Source organism: Dacryopinax primogenitus (genome assembly GCF_000292625.1).
Source record: "Dacryopinax primogenitus strain DJM-731 SS1 chromosome Unknown DACRYscaffold_2, whole genome shotgun sequence".
NCBI lineage: Eukaryota > Fungi > Basidiomycota > Dacrymycetes > Dacrymycetales > Dacrymycetaceae > Dacryopinax > Dacryopinax primogenitus.
In genome coordinates this window covers 535,235-558,579 of record NW_024467199.1, presented here as the reverse complement: position 1 = coordinate 558,579, position 23,345 = coordinate 535,235, and the positions used below count along the sequence as shown (strand labels likewise).

The 23,345-nt window shown below is 49.3% G+C and overlaps 10 protein-coding genes across 10 annotated transcripts; 4 read left to right on the top strand and 6 right to left on the bottom strand.

The window, feature by feature from the left end:
- Positions 1 to 164: 164 nt before the first annotated feature.
- DACRYDRAFT_43262 (uncharacterized protein) lies at positions 165 to 1,829 on the top strand (the record flags this gene model as incomplete). The annotated part of the gene is made up of 6 exons (XM_040774535.1): positions 165 to 427; positions 674 to 708; positions 758 to 1,071; positions 1,123 to 1,520; positions 1,590 to 1,753; positions 1,801 to 1,829. Coding segments are annotated over 6 exons (1,203 nt in total), but the record flags the coding sequence as incomplete, so codon positions are not given.
- Positions 1,830 to 2,074: 245 nt separating this feature from the next.
- On the bottom strand, positions 2,075 to 4,897 carry DACRYDRAFT_30260 (uncharacterized protein; the record flags this gene model as incomplete). The annotated part of the gene is made up of 7 exons (XM_040774335.1): positions 2,075 to 2,102; positions 2,152 to 2,619; positions 2,672 to 2,809; positions 2,862 to 3,155; positions 3,208 to 4,513; positions 4,564 to 4,697; positions 4,749 to 4,897. Coding segments are annotated over 7 exons (2,517 nt in total), but the record flags the coding sequence as incomplete, so codon positions are not given.
- Positions 4,898 to 5,371: 474 nt separating this feature from the next.
- Positions 5,372 to 8,333, bottom strand: DACRYDRAFT_86455 (HECT-domain-containing protein; the record flags this gene model as incomplete). The annotated part of the gene is made up of 8 exons (XM_040776774.1): positions 5,372 to 5,399; positions 5,453 to 5,920; positions 5,973 to 6,110; positions 6,160 to 6,453; positions 6,506 to 7,829; positions 7,885 to 8,018; positions 8,068 to 8,212; positions 8,273 to 8,333. 8 exons carry the CDS (start codon positions 8,331 to 8,333, stop codon positions 5,372 to 5,374), a joined length of 2,592 nt encoding a protein of 863 aa, XP_040632252.1.
- Positions 8,334 to 8,558: 225 nt separating this feature from the next.
- Positions 8,559 to 9,621, top strand: DACRYDRAFT_92714 (uncharacterized protein; the record flags this gene model as incomplete). The annotated part of the gene is made up of 6 exons (XM_040777101.1): positions 8,559 to 8,637; positions 8,696 to 8,716; positions 8,768 to 8,920; positions 8,975 to 9,071; positions 9,123 to 9,390; positions 9,448 to 9,621. The coding sequence occupies 6 exons, from the start codon at positions 8,559 to 8,561 to the stop codon at positions 9,619 to 9,621; spliced, it is 792 nt and encodes a 263-aa protein (XP_040632251.1).
- A 126-nt stretch (positions 9,622 to 9,747) lies between these two features.
- Positions 9,748 to 10,671, bottom strand: DACRYDRAFT_19888 (uncharacterized protein). The gene is made up of 3 exons (XM_040771703.1): positions 10,580 to 10,671; positions 10,191 to 10,523; positions 9,748 to 10,137 (listed from the first exon to the last, which is right to left on the bottom strand). Exons 2-3 carry the CDS (start codon positions 10,449 to 10,451, stop codon positions 9,874 to 9,876), a joined length of 525 nt encoding a protein of 174 aa, XP_040632250.1. The 5' UTR covers positions 10,452 to 10,523; positions 10,580 to 10,671; the 3' UTR covers positions 9,748 to 9,873.
- A 101-nt stretch (positions 10,672 to 10,772) lies between these two features.
- On the bottom strand, positions 10,773 to 11,740 carry DACRYDRAFT_74557 (uncharacterized protein; the record flags this gene model as incomplete). The annotated part of the gene is made up of 5 exons (XM_040776073.1): positions 10,773 to 10,875; positions 10,921 to 11,117; positions 11,184 to 11,247; positions 11,299 to 11,353; positions 11,410 to 11,740. 5 exons carry the CDS (start codon positions 11,738 to 11,740, stop codon positions 10,839 to 10,841), a joined length of 684 nt encoding a protein of 227 aa, XP_040632249.1. The 3' UTR covers positions 10,773 to 10,838.
- An 85-nt stretch (positions 11,741 to 11,825) lies between these two features.
- On the bottom strand, positions 11,826 to 12,496 carry DACRYDRAFT_19886 (uncharacterized protein). The gene is made up of 2 exons (XM_040771702.1): positions 12,088 to 12,496; positions 11,826 to 12,031 (listed from the first exon to the last, which is right to left on the bottom strand). Exon 1 carries the CDS (start codon positions 12,398 to 12,400, stop codon positions 12,128 to 12,130), a length of 273 nt encoding a protein of 90 aa, XP_040632248.1. The 5' UTR covers positions 12,401 to 12,496; the 3' UTR covers positions 11,826 to 12,031; positions 12,088 to 12,127.
- A 1,108-nt stretch (positions 12,497 to 13,604) lies between these two features.
- DACRYDRAFT_13403 (uncharacterized protein) lies at positions 13,605 to 14,501 on the top strand (the record flags this gene model as incomplete). Its single annotated transcript, XM_040770978.1, has 3 exons — positions 13,605 to 13,892; positions 14,022 to 14,340; positions 14,389 to 14,501. The coding sequence occupies 3 exons, from the start codon at positions 13,605 to 13,607 to the stop codon at positions 14,499 to 14,501; spliced, it is 720 nt and encodes a 239-aa protein (XP_040632247.1).
- Positions 14,502 to 17,058: 2,557 nt separating this feature from the next.
- DACRYDRAFT_13402 (uncharacterized protein) lies at positions 17,059 to 18,355 on the top strand (the record flags this gene model as incomplete). The annotated part of the gene is made up of 5 exons (XM_040770977.1): positions 17,059 to 17,338; positions 17,476 to 17,485; positions 17,563 to 17,764; positions 17,812 to 17,967; positions 18,245 to 18,355. The coding sequence occupies 5 exons, from the start codon at positions 17,059 to 17,061 to the stop codon at positions 18,353 to 18,355; spliced, it is 759 nt and encodes a 252-aa protein (XP_040632246.1).
- A 3,072-nt stretch (positions 18,356 to 21,427) lies between these two features.
- DACRYDRAFT_103840 (uncharacterized protein) lies at positions 21,428 to 22,843 on the bottom strand (the record flags this gene model as incomplete). The annotated part of the gene is made up of 4 exons (XM_040767825.1): positions 21,428 to 21,600; positions 21,655 to 21,882; positions 22,393 to 22,438; positions 22,493 to 22,843. 4 exons carry the CDS (start codon positions 22,841 to 22,843, stop codon positions 21,428 to 21,430), a joined length of 798 nt encoding a protein of 265 aa, XP_040632245.1.
- Between the last annotated feature and the right edge of the window lie 502 nt (positions 22,844 to 23,345).

The window sequence follows — 23,345 nt, the reverse complement described above, 5'->3', positions numbered from 1 at the left end:
GATCTCCAGAGGCGCGATTGTCTGGTGGCTACGTCGAGTGTACGTCATCGGTGATTGAGTATCCACCACGTTCGTCGTCATCGTCTCACTCTCTCTTCTTCCCTTCACCGTCCATGGCATCCACCCTCACACAGACGGTCGCCTCCCCTCTCATCGACGCTCCCTCTTCACGCCCTTCATCATCAGCACCTCCTCACTCATTCTCACTCGCCTCACCTCCCCTTCTTCCTCAACAACCACCACCACCTCCTCAACCATCAACATCACTCTACAATCCTACAAAACTTCATCCAAACACCCCTGCTCTCCTCCCAATAACACAACATGACCTCCAACTATTCACACGATCTCGAAACTGGCTACGAAAGAACGTCGACCGTGCATCACTCCCTCCACCTACCCCTGTCTCACTCCCACCCCTAGCCTCGTCTCTTCCAACATTCGCACCCGCACCCACACCATCAAAAGATTTCTCAGACGCAGATGGAATAGGGTACTACCTTCCCCCCGGTGCTGTATTGGACGGGACTACTGAACCTGTCAACAGTGCAAGGCCCACCCCTCCAGTGCAGAATATCGGCGGGTATTCACCGAGTAGACCCATGTCGGGCAAACGAGCCAGGGAGGACGAGATCGCTTTCACACCTCCGTCGAAACGCCGTGCACCGTCTAGACCAGGTGACGACGTCTCTGTCGTTGCCGGTCACTGTAAGCCCCCGAGGTTCATATGGCAAATTTTCTATTGATTGGTCTGCAGACAATGCACGCCCTGAAGTTGGGCGTACCGCAAGACGCGAGTCGCCCATCATCGCACTGAAAAACTTCAACAACTGGGTCAAGTCTGCTCTCATACAAAAATATGGCCGCAGCGGTGGACGCGGTTCACGCATTCGTGTGCTCGATATTGGCTGCGGCAAGGGTGGTGATCTACAGAAATGGTCGAAGAACGGCGTCAGCGAATATGTCGGCCTGGATATCGCGGAGGTGTCTGTGAGACAGGCAGAAGAGAGATACTTGGACATGAGGCAGAGGAGGATGACAGCGTACTTCCAGGCGATGGACTGTTACAGAGTGAGTTCCTTGCGGGCAGCCTTTCAGTCATCCATTGACACTGAATCCCAGAAATCAATACGCGACCTCCTCCCGCAGGACATCTTCTCCACCCCCTTTCAGACGGTGACAATGCAATTCTGCATGCATTACGCTTTCTACGCCGAACAATCCGTCCGACAAATGCTCGAGAACGTGTCTACCAATCTCGCAACGGGGGGAACATTCATCGGCACAATCCCCAACGCAGAACACATCCTTGCCAATCTGGCGTCTTCGGGCGAACTGTCATTCGGAAACCCCGCATTCAGGATAACGTTTGAGGAGCGCCCGCCTACACCCCCAGCCCCGAGCGACCCGGATCAATCATCCGCATTCGGGCATAAATATAGCTTCTTCCTACAGGACGCGGTCGGGGGGGAGGACGGGGGTGTGCCAGAGTACCTCGTCCATTGGCCCAACTTTGCTCGGTGAGCTCGCGTGTCCCGCATTCGGCTATATAAAGTACAGGCACTGATAAAGAGTTTCTGTCCAAATAGGCTCGCTGGGGAGTACGGACTTGTGGAAGAGTATAGAAAGGATTTTGCTGATCTCCTAAACGAGGAACAGGACCATGAGGTGTTCGGGCCGCTTTTGCGACGCATGAAAGTCGTGGATGCGGATGGCTTGAGTGATATGGACGAAGAACAGTGGGAGGCTGCTAGTAAGAGACCAGATTTAGGTCGAACAACGCTTGCTGAACTTTGTTAGGCATTTATATGGCATTTGCCTTTCGAAAAGAGCAACCTGGGGAGGCCGGCCAGTCGGCACGTACTTGCTCTGAACAAGACAATTAGTCGTGTTCTGCACAAAATACTCTACTGTAGTATTACAGTTTCCATTCTCATATCACACAACTGGCACAGTGGGAACGTGGGGCCGCAATGGGGACAGGTGATGGTGAGGCAGTTCAAGAATAGACAATGAAAACAAACAAACGAAACATTGGAAGTACAAATAATGAGGAACTGACCCGGAAAAACAATTACTCCTGCCCGAAACCAACGGTTTCCCTAACAAAACCATGAGAAAATGGGTGAGTGCAAATAGTGTGATGCTTACTCGACGGCTAAGGTCAACTTCTTCTCTAACGTCTCGTAGTCCTTGTATGGGGGGAGATCGATTCTGTTAAAGCAAGTATGACTCTTTGGGAGACCATTTGGATCACCCGACTTTTCGATGGTGAACCGCCTAGGCCCATCAGATCCTTGAAGGTCCTTGAACCCGTTAACAGGGATTCGGGATGTACCGGTGGCAAATTGCAACAGACGGCTCTTGCGTTCCGGCTGCCAAGACCTGACACACTTCCAGAACCATTGAATAACTTCATCATTCATCTCATAGCCTCGGTAATCGGTGAATTTCGTCCAGTCGTCCATATCGACCTCCGACATGCCGCCAATGAGGAGTTCCAGTTCACGCTCATCGAAGACATTGATCAGCTCCTGCGGAATTAACTCCAGGAATCCGACCATGAAGGCATCAAACTGCTCTTTCACTCGCTTAGATATCCTGTACTCAACGACGGCGCTGGGAGAAATCATCAACAACGGCTCTGTTGCTTTCAATCCAGTCTACTTACTCGACATATTCCTTCTTGTTTTCTTGAGTAACAGGGAAATTGGCTCCCCCAGGCTTCAGTTCAACTGTTACCATCTCGCCGAAGCGATCTTCAGTCGTAGTGAATGTCTCGTCGATCACATCGGTGATGTCGTTTTCTCTGAACACAATGTAAATGAGCAGGGGTCACTCCGCACGACTTTTAAGCTTACAGCATCCACGTCATGCCACGATGCAACTCTACGTCTACACTCTCCAGATCTGCCAGCACCACCTTCTTTCGCAGAACCATCTTGTAAAACGCGACAATGAAGTACGCATCCAGGAATCGTCTATGAAAGATGGCAAGACCGACGCATCGTCCGATGAACTTGAAATAATTGAGATGCTCGGGGTTTACTCCCGAGGCTGGATTGATTTGGAGCGTGTAATTGTCGTGTGCTGAGTATTCGAAAAGACAATAGAAGGGATTGAACATTTCATGTGACAGAAGGAAGAAAAACTCCCTAGAGCATACGTCAGAATCGCGACATTGGGATAGACGAACGAATAATATACCTGGACAAGCCACCGTAGTCAAGGCCATCTTCACCATCAAATTTGATCATCAGACGTTTCTTAAGATCATTAGGTGTTTGACGCATGATTTCGGCATAGCTATCCTCAAATATGTGATTTCTCCGAACTTTAATCTGGCAGTTTCCAGGCGTCGGACGCAGCGCAGGTTGGCTTCGGAAATAGATCAGCTTGCGCCTGAAGTCACGCTTATATTGCGGGACGTTCTGATCTAGCGAGGACGGCAAACGTGGGTCATCCCAGGTTGTTGTCTTGGTGTTGTGATCTACGAAATAGACGCGGGCAGTCGATGTGAGACGCATCTCCCATCCAGAGGGTAACGGTCCAAGCTGGGATACAGTGGTAGGTTGCAAAGTGGGGTGATTGTTGTTTGGTCCCAAGACTCGGATGAATTGTTGACGACGGGGATCGACCCAGGTCGTGGTGCGAGTATTATGGTCAACATAATATGGCCGACCCTCAGGTGTATGCCGTTCTTCCCAACCGGCTGGCAGTGGCCCAGATCCGGCTGTCGTTGGTGTGGTGGTAGATGCGACCACAGGAGTCTGCGTGGGGGCAACAGAGGAGGATCGACTGCCACTAACCGAAGTTGAGGTCTCTAGCATCTCATCAACGAGCATGCGGCCGTCATGTCTAGCCCGTGCCCCTTGCACCTGACCTCCTCGTTCCGCGTCATTGACAGAGGGATTTAAAGATGGGCGATTCCAGGTGGTTGTCCGAGTATTATGATCAACGTAGTACTGGCGACCAAGGTGGTCTGTGCGTCGCTCCCAACCTGGCGGTAATGGTCCTTCCCGATCTTCATGCGGATTGAAGTTGCGTGGAAGGGACGAGGTAGTAACCGCTGTATCCGGGGTTGCATTTGCATTGGTGGTGGCGGTTGCAGCTGTTGGTGTCCCGGCATTGACAGCAGGATGGGAAATTGCGGTGCTCTGTGCAGGGAGGATCGAAGCCGCGACTTGCGAAGACGCCCGGGGCGTGGCGACATTCTCCAAGGGCGCGGTCGTACTGTTCGCGTTTGAGGACGAGACCTGGGCGGTAGCATTTGTTTCCGCATTGCTAATTCTGCTCGCCGCTGATGTCGAGTGATGAAGATTGGCGACCGCCGATGAGCTGGGCGCAAGGGAAACTGAACTCTGCCCCAAATCCGGAACACCCAAGTTCCCGGAGACTTGAGACGGGCCAGGATTGGTAATGGGTATAGTCGTGTTTGTTGACAGGTATATGATGAGCTTCCCATGCACAATTTGATTGTCGTTGGACTTCTTCAGGTCGAGTGTGAGCATCTCTGTCGCAAATGTAAGAATGGGAGACGAGTGTATGACCTAGCAAACGCACCTTGACCGCCCAGCTCGAAGTCCAACACCTCACTGACTCTAACATTCACCACGCCGAGAAATCCCTGGTCCTTGCGCTTGAATTTGCGCTGATCGAAAATCTGAACAGCAACGACGGAGGAATCTTTTACAGTCCTGAAAGCGAGTAGTCAGCGACTGGGAGCACACCAGATCAACAGTCCGTACAAGTCGAAGTTCTCGTTCCAATATGGATTGAGAGTTTTCTTTATTACGCTTGTTGTATGGGTTTGTTCAGAGTCAACAGTGATAACAGCGAAGGGATCCGGCAGACGAAGGAGATCGCGCTTGACCAGGCCATCTGCCGCAACAACTGTAGGAGAGCCAAAGGTTGAATAAGATGAACCCGACAAACATAACGATGATAGTCCTACCAGTAATCCTAATATTCTGAGTCCTGTACACTGTTAGCAAATATAATAAGGACAACACAACGAGAGGCCTTACAGCGACCTTCTTGAGGACTCTGTCATGACAAGATATGATGGATGAGAGAAAGCAACGGAGATGTCGAGGGCTGTACGGGGACACCGTTTGAGGAAAGGAGGCTATGCAACGGATAAGAAAAGTCGACGGAAGCATTCCTTGGTTGTGGGCACCACCCAAGAAATATCATTGTGTAACAATTACATTTGACAGAGCGAATGTCACAAAACTAACATCATGGTAACAAAAAGGTACCACGGCAGATACAAGGAGCGCATGCTAATTGCAACATATATCGCCACAACAATAGGAACTGGAATCATGTCACACGCCCAGAATCCTTCTGTCAGGAACATTAATATTTCTCACTCAACGCCGAAGGTATCTGCTTCTCTGTAGAGTAACACATGAGCAAGGAGGTAATCCGCAAGTCCCGGGATACGCACTCTATTGCAAATATTAGCTTCCTTTCCAAACTCTCGTAATCCTTGTAAGGCGGGAGATCAATGCGATTGAAGCAAGTGTGGCTTTTCGGGAGGCTTTCCGGGTCACCAGACTTCTCAATGGTGAATCGCCTGGGACCATCCGACCCCTGAAGGTCCTTGAACCCATTGACAGGAATTCGTGATGTTCCAGTGACGAATTGCAGCAGCCTGCTCTTGCGTTCCGGCTGGAAGGACCGCACGCATTTCCAAAACCATTGGATCACTTCATCGTTCATCTGATAGCCACGGTAGTCGGTAAACTTGCACCAGTCATCCACATCAATCTCGGACATGCCGCCGATGAGCAATTCCAGTTCCCGTTCGTCGAATGTGCGAATAAGATCTTGAGGTATGAGATCAAGATACCCAGACATGAATGCGTCGAACTGTTCCTTCACCCTCTTGGATATACGATATTCTACAACAAGGCTGATAGGAAGTCAGTTGAAGCCGCAATAAGGTGGTCAAGATTCAAGCTTACTCGACGTATTCTTTCTTGTTCACCTCGGTGACTTCAACGTCAGCTCCTCCTGGTTTCAACTCCACTGTGACAAGTTCTCCAAATCGTTCCTCTGATTTGGTGAAGGTCTCATCGATAATATCGGTGATATCATTTTCTCTGTTCCCCGAATCAGCTGTCTTCTACGCAACGAAAAAAAAGTGCTCACAGCATCCAAGTTAAGCCTCGAAACAGCTCGGCATCCACGCTTTCCAGGTCAGCCAGTGTGACCTTTTTCCCGAGAACCATCTTGTAGAAGCTGACAATGAAGTAAGCATCCATGAAGCGACGATGAAATACAGCTAGTCCAACGGTTCGACCGATGAAACGGAAGTAATTCAAGTGTTCAGGGTTAATTCCAGAGGCGGGGTTGATCTGCAAGGTATAATTGTCGTGTGCGGAGTACTCAAATAGACAGTAAATGGGGTTGAACATTTCATGTGATAGCAAGAAAAAGAATTCCCTGGTGGATGAAAAGTTCAGCACCATCACCACAGAACAGTGGTGCTACCAACCTCGACACGCCGCCGTAGTCCAAGCCATCTTCGCCTTCGAACTTGATCATAAGCCGCCGCTTCAAGTCCTCAGGGGTTTGACGCATTATCTCGGAATAGCTGTCCTCGAACAAATTGTTGCGCCGTACACGAACCTGGCAATTTCCTGGCAATGGTCTCATGGCCGGCTGACTACGGAAATAGATAAGTTTGCGCCGGAAGTCTACTTTGTATTTCGGCGTGTCCTTGTCCACCGATGACGGCAAGCGCGGGTCGTCCCACGTTGTGGTCTTCGTGTTGTGATCAACGAAGTAGATACGGTTGCTGGCAGTGAGCCTCATCTCCCAACCAGAGGGTAGGGGTCCGAGCTGGGACGAGGACGAAGATGCGCCCACAGTTTCAGCTGGGGTGCCTTGGGGTCGGAATACAGGGCGGCGAGGATCCTGCCAGCTCGTGGTTCGGTTGTTGTGGTCGACATAATAAGGCCGACCCTCTGCGGTGAACCGCTGTTCCCATCCCTGAGGTAAGGACCCAAGAGATGGATCTGTGACCCCAGCAACCCCTGTCCGCGTCTGCGCACCAATCGCATTAGCCGAATGGGCGGGAGTTACAGCACCAGATACAGTGCCAAGCATGTCATCCGCCAGCGACCGTCCTTCGTGTCGGGTTCTAGACCTAGCCAAATCGGCCCCTTGTTCCATGGGTTGAGCATTGGCGACAGGTGGCGGTCTTCTCCATTGAGTAGTGCGAGTGGAATGATCCACATAATATGATCTGCCGTTGACTTCCCGACGCTCCCAACCAGGTGGAAGAGGGCCAAGCTCGTCCTCCGTCTGTGCGCCCTGCGTAGGACCAGATCTATGCGCGGGGTTGGGGTTGGCGGGAACAGCAGATCCAGAATTCACCATTTGGGCAACTGGTGCGGGAGCTACGTTGGGAGCGTAGGGCGACGCGGCCTGAGGAGCGATCTGCTCCTGTGCCGGATTCACTGACATTCGCTGCATGCGATTCGTCATGTTGGAAATATTCGTCAACCCGCTTGATGCACGAGAGTCAGGCCGCTCCGAGGATGTGTTCAGTCCGGGACTCAACGATTCCACAGCGCCGGCGGTACCTGAAACAAAGCTTTGGCGCGGGGACAGTGCTGGGGACGTATTCGATACGGGAAGGTTGACAGGATTGGAATGGGACGTAGAAGGTGCGCTGAGCTGGCTGATGTTCCCAGACAATTGAGAGGGACCGGGATTGGAAATGCGCGTGGAGGTATCCGCAGTTAGATATATGACCAGTCGACCCATGACTGGCATATTCTGATTAGAGGGTTTAAGTTCCAGAGTGAGCATCTCTACAAATATAGGACGTTAAGACGGGTCCTGAAATTCCTGGACAAGATAACACACCTTGATGTCCACTCTGCCAGTCGAATACTTCATCCAATCGTATCATGACCAAACCCAGGAAACCCTGATCACGCTTCTTGAACTTCCTCTCGTCAAAAATCTGAACAGACAGCGTGGAGTTTTCCTTGACATCACTAGCAAAAACATCAGGATCATGGTGTGCGATCACTCAACGGTGCTCACAGGTCGAAACTTTCATTCCAGTAGGGATTCAAGCTCTTTCTGAACACGCTAGTGTTGTGTACAGCCTGACCATCGACAGAAATAACAGCAAAAGGATCGGGGAGGTTGAAGACCTCGCGTTTGATAAGCCCACTAGCTGCGACGACTGCATGCTACATAAGCAATCCGATGGTGCGGAAATGACGACCGATGCAGATTTGCTTACCATTAAGCCGAAGCTTCCTGGACTGTCCAGGGACATGGAGGCGTTGTCCCGAGTCGGCCATCGATGGCTGAAGAATGATGCTATAGAGGAAAAGTGGAGAGAAAGAAGGAGAGAGGGGATGAGGGAGGAGTGAATGGGAGTAAGATAGCAACCCTAAGCAGTGCCTACGGAGACGATATGTGGGTAAATGTCCCCGCCCCTTGCAGCGCCCCTCACCTCACCTCCAACTGCTCTCCTTCCGTACACTCTATTTATAAGTCCGGTTTCGCACAACCCATTTACAGACATGGTGTCTCCTCAGGCACAGGCCGCAGCTAGAGCTGCCTATCGTGCCATATTCAGAGCCACTACGGTCACTTTCAAAGGTATGCAGAGTCGATTTCATGCCTAGCCTTGATCCTTGTTTTTGAACTGATTGACCAGGGGATGAGCCGTTGTTGCGCGGTCCGTTGATCCATGTTATTTATTGCATGATCACAACTCACTCTGCGCCAGCCTTCAGGCAAAAGACCCGGGAAGCGTATGTAGCCAATCGTTCGCTTGCCGACGAAGCCGCCTACGCAGGCGCAGTGAAACATGCAAATGATGTTGCAGAAGTTCTCTTGAAAAATGTTGCGCAGGCCAAGCAACGGGAGGATGGTTCGTGGAGTGGGTGATTCATGTTCACCGCCTGAAACTGCTGAGCTGAGACTCTCGTCCTAGACCTACGGATGACAGAACACACAGAGCTGGGCGACAACGAAACCATCAACCGGTTCGCGTCGTCGAAAATGTCCAGAGATCGGCCTCGTGGGACGCAGTAGGTTAAGTTCGAGATATCTACCTCTCGCTTTCTCAAGAGCGGTATTAGGATGCGAGCTTTCTCCACATTTCTCCCGCGTCAGTCATACACGCGGGACAAGCGTGAGGCTCATCAGAAGCGCGAGCTGCCAGTCTTAAAAGCAGAAGATTTGGAGGAATCTTTCGTTCGAGGCTCGGGACCTGGTGGACAGGCTATCAATAAAACATCTAGCTGCGTCAGCTTGATTCACCGACCCACCGGCATTCGTGTGCTCGCACAGCCTACTAGATCACGGCAACAGAACAGAAAAATTGCTCGCAAAATTCTGCTTGACAAGGTGCTTCTGACTTCTATGCCGTATCAGATAACGTCTCAAGCGAACTCTCCCCCACAGCTCGATCAGCTGATGAATCCGGGGCTCTCAAAAACAGACATGAAGCGTGATAAAATTCGCGAAAGAAAGAGGCAGCGCGATAAAAAGCGCAGAAAGGAAGTCGGAGACGCTGAAGACGAAATTGAGGACGATTTGAAAAATCCCCTGAGAATGGGCCTCCCTAGAGATGGATAAATGTGATGAACAACGACGCATTTGGAAAGACTGTCGTCGGTGGCTGCAAGACTTGGATTCGCCCACCTACACATAGTGAAAAAGCTGCCTGGATGGCGCCCGTCATCACCAAAGTCATCCGATTAAATTAAATTACAGCGCCAGCTCCATTGATGTACAAACACAGTTCTGCATCACGTTGTGAATCCGTATAAAACATATTGATGTAAACCCCCAAAGACGTTGAATAGTTTGCTCGCTGGAGGTAGCCAATTAATCTATATGGCCGTAATGGCCAGGCACCCTCAATCTGCATTTCTCGCAGCCTTCTCTGGGTCCCATAATGAATCGCCTCCGCGAAACAGTTAGCCCTGTTGTTCGCGAGGAGACTGCATGTGCAGAGGATTTGGGCAGTGGGGGCGGTAGAATTGGGACATGAGAATGGCGCGGTGACTGGTGCAGTAACGGCGTAGGAGGCTGTAAGAGAACAGCGGGTATGATGAAGGACTTCGACAACATCGACGACATTGAGGGGATCTACCGAAGCAGACAGTGTGAGCCTCATTTACGGAGCTACAATGCATACACACTAGGTTCTTCTGATCCATGTCGGCATCGGCATCGACATCTCCGGGGGAATCATCGATTCTCATCGCCTCCGCTGCCTCCAAAAAGTCGGGTTGCACTTGATTTACTACAGGCTCATCCTGCATGGCACTCCAACAACCCTCTGTCTCGGTACCTCCTAGAGTCGACGGCACTGGAGAAGGGGTGCTTGATAGGGTTGACGCCAGAGGCGAGCCGAGCCCACAGGCAGAGAAGGAAGATGAGGAGAGCGTGCACTGAGCCATCGTGTGTGTATGCAGCGAAATAGACGAAGCCGGTATCGAGAGTACAAGAGCATGATCAGAGATTAAACGCTTCTGCGTACACACTGAATGTCAACTGGCATGGAGCACGTATTAAAATCATGGAGCACCTTGTTGGAGGGGGATTGTCTTGAGCTGGATTCAGAAACGCTCGGACTTCGACGACGTTTCTGTGAGCGAGTCTGCATCTGGTGGTGTGAAGGGCTGGAGTGATGGAAGTGTGCAGATGCCATTGCAGCGCCGTGGATCTCCATGATGAAAAGAAAAGGGAGGACGATGAGCAGAGACGGACCTGACCATGAAGGGATATGATTTCTACGGAGACAAACTTACAGTAAGCGATGCACACCACATATCGACCTTATGAATCTAACGTTGATTGATGAAGAATATGGGGCTAATACAACTTTGTTTCATTCAATCTCACTGGGCTTGTATTGGGCGTGCCCACCGCAGGCTGCAAAATGTATCTTGGTCCATCACTCTGCCATACTGCTCCTCTTGGACTTCGACAGGTTGCATCAACACGAAACGGTCCATCAAATTGTTTGTAATGCCCGCCACGCGGGCGGCTGATCCAATAATCGGCAGGTGCTCCGGCGGCTTTGAAACGTAACGGTTTGCGTGCAGTTTGTCGTCCCATATTAACTACAAGATTGGTCGTATATCACATGAGGCTGCTCTGCAGGTTCACATCCACTCAGACGAACGCACCATATGTGACCTGTCAGACGCAAACCACGCTAGGAAGTCTTGTGCATCCACAACCCGAAATTTGCTGACAACGGAAATGAGTAGGACTACTCGACGGACAAAATGACAGGCCCACCAACGGTAACGACTAGGGACCGTCTCACGGAATGGGAACGTCTCGGTCACATACGCTGCACGCAATCAGGTTCAGTGCTGGGACTGGTCCGCCGATTCGATGAAGACGCACTGTACCACTGCACAGGGATGTCCAGCAACGAATTGACATCATAAACCCAACTCCCTGCTTGGTTTTCCGAAGACTCCGAAGGCTTAGCCACAAGGACAAGGATGCAGTGATAATCCCAAACGATGAGCCCTCCTTCCTGCGGCTTGCTGCCCTTCTGCTGCAAGAGGGTAATACAAAGATCCTCATTAGAGATGAAAACCACGTAAATGGACCAAGTGTTTTGTAATCGTTCCAAGCCAGGTCGCGTAAAATACCGGGCAAGGCAATAAACGTTTTCTTCGCAGAAATTTGGCGTGTAAGTTAGCTGTGTGGGTATGCAGGGCGGTATCATTCGCAAATCGACTGGAACAGAGAAGCGACCAGTGTAACACAAGATATCCGGGACCAATGCCTTCAAGTAGGGGACTTTTGAATGGCTTGCGTTGAGGATATGAATTATATAGGAACATCACTCGGGGTGTACAGATACGGAGCAATGGGTAATATCACAGCATGAGCAGGAGGAGGGAAAAGAAAAAGAAACGGACGTTGTTCTGCCTAAGACGACAGGGCAGAAAGACACTTCGAGTCATTGTACCGAATAAACATGAGTATCATAACCATCATTGAGGGTAACGGATGTCTGGATATTGTTAGAGGCCCTCTTCGAGTCACTACGGATGTGCTGGTCCTACTCACTGCAAGGAGGGATATGGTCGGCACGCACGACGGCGAGGGCTCACTTGTTGGGAGGGACACCCTTGTTTCCCCAGTTTCCACCCAGCTTCTTCAGCACAAGATCCGGTGTCTTCCTTTCCAACTCGAATCGCGTGAACACGGGTTCTACGGATGGTGGAGATGGCATGGGTGTGCGCCGTGGCTGTGGAGCAGCGATGAGGACTGGCTGGGTAGGATTGGATGGGCCAGATGCGGTGGATGTAGGTGTTGAACCAGCGCGAGTGAAGGGATGAGTCTTGAATGGGTCGAATGTCGCAAGGGTAGACTGTGACATGTTGGAGGTGAATACGATTGATTAGATCGGTTGAAGAGAACGGTGATATTTGGGGAGTACGATGGAGGGTAGATATGTCAAGGGGCTGGACATGACAGGTGGTGGACGAGGAAAGGACCTTATATACAGTGGGAGGAGCGGACCGGGGCAAGTACCGATAGGGGACTTCGTATGTACATATGTTCTAACGGATCATCCGGAGCGGAGGTGAGAGAAAGAACGAGGTGGTCCGTGTCACATTCCGCCTTTTCCGCCGAACGACTCTGGCTCATCTCTGTTCGTCACTATGCTTCACACCTAATAACAACGAGGTAATCCACTATTTTGCGCGCTGAATGGTGGAGAAAAGCAAGCGGTCCGACCTCCCCGCCTCCGGATGTGGCTGGCAACGGCGTGGATGGACACAGACCATGCAAACAAGGCACGGCGAGCATCTGGGGATCACAAACCCCTAGAATTTTATGCGAAACGGAAGAATGCTGTAATATTATCATTATGTGCCGATGAAAAAATCCCCTAATATTGAGCATTTACTTGGGGGAAGTCTACACCGGCAACCACTGATACCTTAACCCCTGTGTGAGATGTCTCGTTTTGTACTCGTTGGTCGTCGTCCGGCTTGAATTTACCTGGTTGTCAGGTGGAAGAGGTGTGTGTGTCGTTCACAGGGCTCCCACACGGCGAGGCAGTGCTGGTTGTACGGGCCCCTCTGTGAAGGTTCTGTGAGCGGCATTATCAGCAGAACACCTTCACCAAAGATGTGATTTGGTGAAGCTGCTCAAGGTAGGCTTTTATAATAGTTTAATAGACAATGTGATTCAATAATTGGTAATGTCTTTTCTTGAGCTCTCGCAAGGGACTATAAGTCATTTCCTCTCCGTCAATGCTCACCTCACATCTCCCTTATTTGGTATGCATTTCTTTTCAAACTTCCTGTATCAAAGGTTTGTATTCTTATTTATACAATCAAGAAATAAATAAATAAATCGTTAATTACACCATGGTGAAATTGACATTGTAAAAATGTCGGAGTCAATCTGGGCCACTTGAAGTTTCAGAAGCTCCCGACCCTATGCGTTTATTGTCCCTGTGCACATGCCACATCACCTCTGCTTCAAACCATTGACTTCCCAAACTGCTGTTGGTCAACCGGCATTCTTAGCTTTACACACTTTCTTATATCATCATTAGCAGCAATACTGGCATGCATTCTGGAGAAGACACTGACCTCGATGATATCCCTCTTGACTCAGTCACTGCTCCTGGCACCAACGTGCCCAGCGATGGAATGCCGGCTGCCCCTAATGACCCAGCTATGAACAGCTTGCAGGGAGGGGGTGAGGAGAAGCCAGATCAGTGTGGCTGGCTTTGCTTCTTGAAGGACACCTTAGGAGTGTCTGGAGGAATGTCCAGAGGGGGTTCTGGCAGGGCATCAAGGTTGAGGGTGGCAGAGGATGAGGAGGCCAGGATTGGCCTCATCATGGGTACCAAGGTGCGTTTGACCATCAGCAGAACACCTTCACCAAAAGCCCGCTATTTGTGAGCTTTTGGTGACATGTATGCTATGAGAAGGTTCAGCTCACTCCTTGTGCAGGCACTGCATAATGCCTACCCTCTCCAGGCCACCATGAGTGTCACCAGCTGTCAGACCAATGTTGTGGACTTTGATGCCAAAACATATGCCCACCTGCATCACATCTATGGGAGAACCTATGGCTATGTGAAGACAAATGCAAGCCTCCAGTGTATCAGCTGGTGTGGCTGTGGCACAATGCTGATGGTCAAGCACATGGTTCAAGATGTCGGCTACTGTATGGAGGTCTGCACTTCCTCCTGCATCTCATGTGTGGACATGATCAGATCTGGTGGTTGTGTGGAGTGCTGCTGTGGCCTTCTGGCCATCTTTCTCATCTTTGCTCTCATTGGCAGTGCTCTTGTCAGTAAGTCCATACCTCTTCCTTTTTCTCTCATCTAATCCTATCTCACAGGTATCATGTACAGTGTTGTCCAGATCTACACCAAGAATGTGGGGACTGCTCAGGCTGCAGTTGGTATGGTGACCTCAGTGGTGGCAGTTGGCACTGCCGCTCTCAAGCTCTAGTTATGCAGACTGTTGTAGTGCATACCTCTCCTTTTCACTGTTGTCCAAAGTTCACATTCACTTAATCAATGTCAATTAAGTTTCTGTCTGAGGTTACTGTTCTGTGTCCCTGTGTCCCTTGCTAAGATGACATTACACAAAAAGCTTGCTGGATAGAGATACAATTTTCTATATCTGGTGAAGGTGTTCTGCTGATGGTTGAACACTTGGACTCTTCCTCAGCATCACTGACCTTGGCATTGGTGAAGGTGTTCTGCTGATGATCAACATCACAAACAGGAGCTCCCTTCTGGTTTGAACACTAACCTTTTTGTCTAGCAGCTCTGCAACCACTTTTCCCCTTGGTTCTGTCTATTAGGTTTAGGGTCATATCATTCTTATCATTAATTTGCATTCTGCCTGACAATGACCTCATCAGGCATCCCTTTGAGACATCACATGGGTTGGCCCCATGTGCCATTGGGACATAGCTTGGCAGAAGTTAAATTGGACCTGTGGCATGGAAGCAATCCTGCCACCTTACATCCTCTTGACCATCCCCTGGTTAACTATCACCCCTTACAGGATCCAATGATATCAAAGGTATGTTCCATTTCAATTAAGTATAGTATTCTGCCCACATACTGATTATTTGTGTAGCTCCTTTTCTTCAGTTCTTGTTTCATGATTCTGATTCCTGAAGTTCACCTCAATCTGGGTGGTCATGACAAGGGTGGTGAATGGGTAGGTCACCCATCCATCCTTCAAACTCTCATGTTAATCCCACACAAGGAAACCTGTCTGATGACAATGCAGGCACTGACCCACCCTGTCACACAGAATGGCTACATGTTTGACCATCAGCAGAACACCTTCACCAAAGCCACTGCATCATGCTGCCTCGGATTGGAGGAGGTTGCAATGGACAATCAGTGCCGATTGTACTTGTACTTGCTTAGCCTAGGGCTTGTACAACCTGGGGGGCCTGAAGAGTTCAATTGCAGTGCAGCCCTGCATGTGCTTGCTCATCTGCACAGTTGAGAGCTGATGTTGGCAATTCAAGCTTTTGGACTTTTGGTGCATCAGTTATTGATGGAACTTTATGAGGTTGCTCATGGTGAGGGTGAGATACTGGAGAAGGATGTGCATGATTATTCGGTCAAGGAGATGGTTAGTCATGGTTGTGGAGGTGAAGATCATTGGGGTGAGAGAATGTTCCTTCTTGCACACAAGCATGGTTACAATATCACCAGTGCTTGTCGGGTGTTGGGCTATAGCACTATGAAGTTCTTCAATCAGGCTGCCTACACCCTCACTCACTGATATATCAGTGATGCTCATTATGAGCTTTGCCACAAGAAACTCTTTCAATCACTTGTAACCATAGTATAGTTGTGGTATCTCACAAATAGTGCAGACTGGTGAACATTGTGTACAATGGATGGAATTATGTCAAACAAGATCTGGGGGGGTGTCTACAATGGATAGTCTACTTCCACTTGGCTATGTGGGGCACTTGAAAGTAAACTGGTCTTCCTCATCAATGTGCATCTCCTCCAATGCCCCTTCTGACAGGCCTACTACATGTCTACTTGCATGTTGGTTTGCTCTGTTTAGACCATGCCATGATCCAATTGCATCTGTCACCTGTGACAGACTGTTGTTCAATGTCAGAATGGACGTAGGTTCCCTTGGACTTGGCAAAGGGGGGGGGGGTTCACTGATTTACCAAATGCTTCACTTCCATGTCCAGAGACAGTCTGAACAGCCTGATGTACTGCATGATCAGACAAGAAGTAAGGCATGAGCATCCCATCTGTACCTCCAGGATATTGTCCAGTTTGTCAGTGTCTGAATCATACACCCACCAGGCAGATTGGTTTGGGGGGGAGGATGATTTCCCCTCATTGCACCTCCTGCAACATTTGTGGGCATTGCAAGCCTGATCATTGTCGTCATCTCCTTCATCTCTGTTGTTTGTGCATAGATTGAAGACCAGATGCTGCGGGTACTGGGATAAGCAGGTGCTTCCATGGTATGCTCGAGTTGCTTACTATGGTGCCATCCTTCAGCAAGCACTCTGGGTTGATATTAAGAGTGATATAAAGAGCATCTGAGCTCCTCTTGATAGTTGACCTAAGCATTGTGAATGGAGCAGCTGCCGTTTGGATCGGATGGTGCTGGATTCAACTTTGCAAGATATGGAATGAGGGAAGGAGTCCATGGTAACATAAGGCCCTTGCTCCATGCTGTATCTGCACCATACTGTCTCCTCAACACTCTTTATTTGGGCCTTTGCTTTCACTTGCACGTTTGTATATGCTTCTTGATCTGCCTCTTTCACAACATCGATTGTAGTATGAACCAATCTTGGGACCCACGGGCAGTTTTCCAGTTTGAATTGAATGGCAAGGCTCGCTGCCATCTGTGCAAAAAATTGTCATATGGCCGAGCCATGACTGAGTCAAATCACCTATGACATGAAGCAACTGAAGCACATAGGCATAATGTCTTGTGCCTTTGTCAACATCTCCTACTCTATCAAGAACAGAAGGCACGAGACACTCTTGTTCAGGGCATGAACTCTTGTGCCATCTTTGTTCCTGCATCCCAACCATATGATGACATGGACATTCCACCAGGGATGTATATCTACTATGATGATGTGGATGATCCTGTTGTCATGGAGGGAGCATTGGATTCAAGGGAGACTGAAGAGGAGCTATATGCACATCTGGAGAGGGAAGCACAGGACTGTGATTTCCTTGACATCTTTGGCAACTCAGCAGACAGGCAGGCTCTTGCAGACCTGGTGGAGGAAGAGGATGACAATGGTTTGCTCAGCATGGGTCTACAGTGTAAGTGCTTCCATGTTCCTACTGTCCATCTGCCTCTTACAGTAGCTCACAGTGATGCTATTGAGCACATCCACCAAAGAACAACAGCATTCCATGTTTGGAGGGCCCTGAGCTGAGCCTAAGCTATATCCCTACAGTACACATGGGGTCAGTCCTTCCTTACCTTCCTATTGATATTGGCTGAGCATCCAGGTGATGTACTGTGACCTATTGATGCACTCTAGCTGTGTCAAGTTCTTGCAGGCCCAGCAGCACTTGGTCTTCGCCCTAATGAAGCTGATGGGCACACGAGAACTACCCTTGGTTCATACCCTCAAGCTATGGGGAAAGACCTCCCTGCAAGCTGTCAGAAATCCAGTGCGGGAGTTCACTTCTACCCATGGCAATCTCTACTACCTCAGCAATCTTGTGGATCTTATTTCCAAAGTATGTATTTTGCCTCTCTCATTGAGGGTGTGGACTGATGAGTACAGGATATGGCAAATCTGATCACACACGCAGGGATGGAGTTCTATCCTATAGTTGGTATGAGGGAACTGAAGGAGTTCTACCATGGGTGGCTGTGGTCTCACAAGGCTTCGGACAACTGGCTGACACCTATGATCAAACACAAGGGTCAACACTGGTATGTAGGTGAGCTCCTGCAGTGCAAGGACAGCAAGTACTTTATCCCTCAGCAGTGGGTTTAACTGGGAGCTAGTCATGGCAAGTTTGCAGCCTGGGGAATCAAATTGCTTGAGCAAGCAGTAAGCGGTCAGTTTAGCAGTAGGCAAAGTACCCTGACTGCCAGCCAGGGTAGATTACACCAAATTTCCATGTCCAAGACCTTTTGCTGTGCTCATACCTTTGAATTCAACTATATTGAGCTTGAGTGACATCTTGCATCTGGGCGACTCGCTTTCTCAGGTGAGCAGGACTGGTGTAGCCAAGTTCCTCACAATGAATGCCATAGCAGCTGCCAACAATGCCCTGGCATCATCTATGCTGAACTGCTGGAGGGCTTTAGCCACTGGATGACCAGTATACTCAATGCCCCTCATGTTCTGGGCTGATGATGTCTCTGGCAACATATTGAAGATGTGGAATAAACATTACAATATCTGCATGTCAAATTTGAGCCAGTGATGCCAAGCTCTGGATTCTGAGTACCACATTCACTTTATGGGCACATCACAACACACATATCCTTTGGAGCTGATGGAAGGTGTCAGCTTGATGATCAAGTGAGTGTCTGTTGGGATTGGCATGCCTCCCTGTTGGCTGCAGTGTCAGGGCACCAGCTCATTGCTTGGTCAAGAGACATGACTAAGCCTTTATGACATGGAAGTAGCTGGTATACCTTGGCATGTGCTGGAACCTGCTGGAAGGATTGGATGGTCAGGTGACCTGCTGTGCATGGCTGTGCATGACCTCATATGACCTCATCCTTGGTCATATGACCTGATCACCTGACTAGGCTGAGTAAGCAAGATGTTCTGGCAGGTTCCACCACAGAGGTATAAATATAAGGCCTACTCTGCCTGGGGACTGTCTCTTCAGACTTGGTCTCTTAGGATCATCCACAGGTACCTATACTGTAGATAGGTCTTAGTCATCAGGTCTACTCCACTTCCTTGTTGCCTGCTTAGACTCTTGGCACTCTTAGGTGAGCAGACTTAGTCAGCCTGTGTTGCCCTAACAGAGGGTCAATCCCATTGCAGAGGAAACCCACAGTCGTCATGCCGAATATCTGAGTGGTCCTGTTGCCTGGGGAATCATAGTAGTCACCATGCTGAATATCCATGGTGGGCCAAGGCTCATTGCTGGGGTGCATTGTCTGTGTAGTGAGGGTCTGTAGTGCTGCACAATGGTCTCTAAGGCCTGAAAATAGCCATGGGAATATTGGCCTGACACATCCTACTGGAGGTGGGGTTGTTCATCCCCCCCAAACCTTGAATACTGACTCCCTGAGTCAGTGGGGCTGCAGGTGACATAGCGTGCAGTCAGGAACATGGTGTGGTACTGCTGAATGTCAAGTTAAGCAAGGGCAGCATTATCGAGAACCAATCATGAGATTCTCTGCTGTAAGACATCAGGCCGCATATTGGGGCACTGGTAAAATGGTGGCGTTGATGTATTCAGGGAAGGGTGTATTGGAGGGCATTGCTGCACATTTGGCGCTAAGGGTGGCTGGTCAGCATGTGAAGACCCTAAGCAGTGGCTTGTAGTGCCACTTAAGTCCACAAGAGGGACCCTGACCAGGTTTTTTGTATTGAGTTGCATGGTGCCTGAGACCCTGATTGTCTGATTTCTTGCTTTGCAAAGCCCAGTGTGGTGTTTTATCTGCACCACCTCAGCTGAAACCGTGTTCTGGATATTGGCACTTAGCAGGGCCCATGCACATTATTGTTTTCCATTGAGGTGTTTGTGTGCCTATAAATGTGACCAAATTTGGCCCTTGTCAAACAGTCACTTCAGTACTTCCTCCATGAAGGCAAACTGTGTCAACGTAGTCTGACCAGCTCCCCCCAAATATATGTTCCACCTGCCGAATGTCTAGCCCTGCTGAAACAAGCCCACAATGACAGCAGTCACAAAGGTTTCAAGACTGTCACTGGTATCCTTCATCTCCGATTTTGGTGGCCTGCCCTACATGCAAATATCGAGTGGTACCTCCATACCTGCCATGCATGTCAAGTCCACAGCATTTGGAAGGTCCTCAAACCTCCAACAGTCGATTATCCGGCTCCGCTTTTCTCCAAGATCTACTGTGATACCATGAAGATGCCTCCTGTAAAAGGATACACTTGCATTGCTCAAATCCACTGCTCCCTGTCCTTGTATCCCAAATGGCATCCCTTAAAATTGGAAACCGCAATGCCCCTCACATCCTTCTGCTTCCATGACGTTATCTGCTGCTGGAAAAATATTGCGGAGATTGTAACCAACAATGGATCAGCCTGGGTAGCTGCCATGAAAGAACTGGCACAACACTTTGGGATCTGGCACATCCAAATTTTGCCCTACAACTCTTGCACAAATGGTGCAGTCAAATCAAAACATTTTATGGTCCAACAAGCAATTCTGAAAGCATGCAGAGATAATATCAAGCAATGGCCTGACAAAGTGCCATCCGCATTTTGGGCTGAGCAAATTTTGGTCCAGCACAGCACCAGTCTCTCCCTGTATTTCATTGCACATGGTGTTCACCTGGTCTTCCCCATGGACTTTGAGCAAGCAATGTTCCTTGTGCCCCCACCCAAATTCCCCATGATGGACAGTGACAAGCTGGCCTACTGAATTCAACAGCTTGAGCACCATGAGTCCAATTTAGCTGATCTCCAGGAGAAGGTGCACCAGGCCTGATTATGCATGGCTGACTGATTTAAAGTGGATTACGAGCACATCCTTGCTGACTACAACTTCAAACCTGGCACCCTGGTCCTCATCTGCAATACTCGCATTGAGAAGGAACTTGACCATAAATCAAAGCCCCAATTTCTTGGTCCCATGGTTGTGGTCACTTGTACTGCCAGAGGCAGCTAGGTGATCACTGATTTGGATGGAGCCATTCTCAAAGCCCACATCGCACAGTTCCACATTTACCCATACCACCAACAATCCAAATGCACCCCCACCCTACCCAACATTTTGCAGCAGACATCTGCCGAGATCCTGCAGACCATAAAAGACGTCTTGTCAAGTATTGCAGAGCCCAACCCCGAATGAATAGTGCAGGCCTTATACCCACATGATTGTCAAAACAGCATACACATACCTCCCAAGTTCATCACTCATTTTTTTCCCATTTCCCCAAGATATATCTACCAAGTACACAAGCAGACTCAGTAGTATGGCAACAAAACAGTCCTTACTGGAATACCTGCAACTTTCTTATGACCCACATGAGATCCGGATTACCCATGTGAAAACATTGGAGTCTGACTTGAAGCACTCTACAACAAATAACAGGCCAACAAGATGTATTACCACAAATTTTGCTTAAGGCAAAATTTGGATCTATGAGCACACAAAGACACAACTATGCTACAATTACAACTAAGAGGCAAAAATATGAAACAGAAAAAAGAAAAACATGAAAAAACCAATTTACTCAGCCAGAGCCCTCCCCAGGAGAGTCTGGACTTGATCTGCCCAGCCCATTACTGTATCCATCACCTTCTGCACTGCGTCCACTGCCTTCTGTGCCATGTGCAGGCTCTTCCACAGCTTGAGCATCTTGTGCTCTGCCATATGGAGCGGCATGACTGGCAGCTCAATCTCTACAAGTTCAGTTAGTGTTGCCCAAATATAAACTACAGATGAAAAAGACTTACTGGCCTCCAGGAAGCAAGACCGCTTTGTTGACGGCCCTGCTGAGTCCTCATTGTCCTCCTGTTCACATTTTTTGGGCTTTACCAGGGCATAGCTGCACACCAGCTTCTGCTTCTTCTTCTTGGCAGGCTTTTCAGCGTTTTCTTCAACAGGCTCAGGCTCAGGAGTCTCTGGGATGAAGAGATCCTCCACAGATGCTGGAGGCGGAGCTGTGCCCTTGACAAGATGTGCTGGAATGGGAGTTAGAAATGGTCAATAAAAGCGGGACAAAAAGTGGTGTACCTGTATGAGCACTGCAAGGCTTTTTTGCTGCCTTGCACATCAAACAAACCACCCTATCAGCCACCTCCGCAATATTGCACTTGTGGCATGCCTTACCATCCTTGACAACGGCATGCTTGTGGCACAATGTACACTGCCAAAAATACATCAGAAAAGTTAAGCAGAGCATGAAACGCAGGGACGACTCATGCAGTTTTCAGCTGCAAATGACTTCAATACTGCAGCATCTGTTGTTGCCAACAACACCTTTTCCAGCATCTCTTCTGGCATCCACCCCTGCAATAAATTGGTCAGCATATGAAAGCACACAGAAGAAAGCAGCCAACTTACTGCATTGCAGGAGTCCTCCTTTGTCAGCCTCCCACAAGCCCTGGTCACAAGCGGTGTCTTATCCATGCCATTGTTGAGGCGCAGCATGACCACCTTCACTGGCATTGTCTCCTTTGCCTTTGCCTTACCTTTTTTGGCCTTCACCAGCAGGCTGGCCAGGCTCCCCAGGGTCATCTGCATAATTCAGGTTAGCACCAGCAAATGACTCACAAGAAAGGAAACATGTACTGAAAAACTGGACAACATTGCCTTAAACACCTTCTCATCCTTGTCCTTTTCCTCTTCCTCCTCAGGTGGTGCAGACAAGGTGGTCAGCTCTTCTTGCTGGTCAAGGGTGAAAAGTCGGACCCACTTCTTGGGCAAATCACAGATGAGGGCAGACTGGGGACTATTGAGGAGCAACACAACTGTGTTGCCAAATGGTGCGACATCTGGATACTTCACTGAGGGCAAGAATCTGGGATCCTCTGCATCTTCATGCATTCGGGCAACAATCACAGCAGCCATCTTGAGCATGGTGTGCTTGTCTTTTGGCAGCACTGGCTTGGCAGCAGACTTGTGAGTGCTGGGCTTGGCCATTTTGGAGCATGGGGATATGAATAAGTAAAGGTGGGGGAGGATTCAGTTGAGATCTGCAGAGACAGGAAAGGCAAAATTTGGTCACATTTATAGGCACACAAACACCTCAATGGAAAACAATAATGTGCATGGGCCCTGCTAAGTGCCAATATCCAGAACACGGTTTCAGCTGAGGTGGTGCAGATAAAACACCACACTGGGCTTTGCAAAGCAAGAAATCAGACAATCAGGGTCTCAGGCACCATGCAACTCAATACAAAAAACCTGGTCAGGGTCCCTCTTGTGGACTTAAGTGGCACTACAAGCCACTGCTTAGGGTCTTCACATGCTGACCAGCCACCCTTAGCGCCAAATGTGCAGCAATGCCCTCCAATACACCCTTCCCTGAATACATCAACGCCACCATTTTACCAGTGCCCCAATATGCGGCCTGATGTCTTACAGCAGAGAATCTCATGATTGGTTCTCGATAATGCTGCCCTTGCTTAACTTGACATCAGCA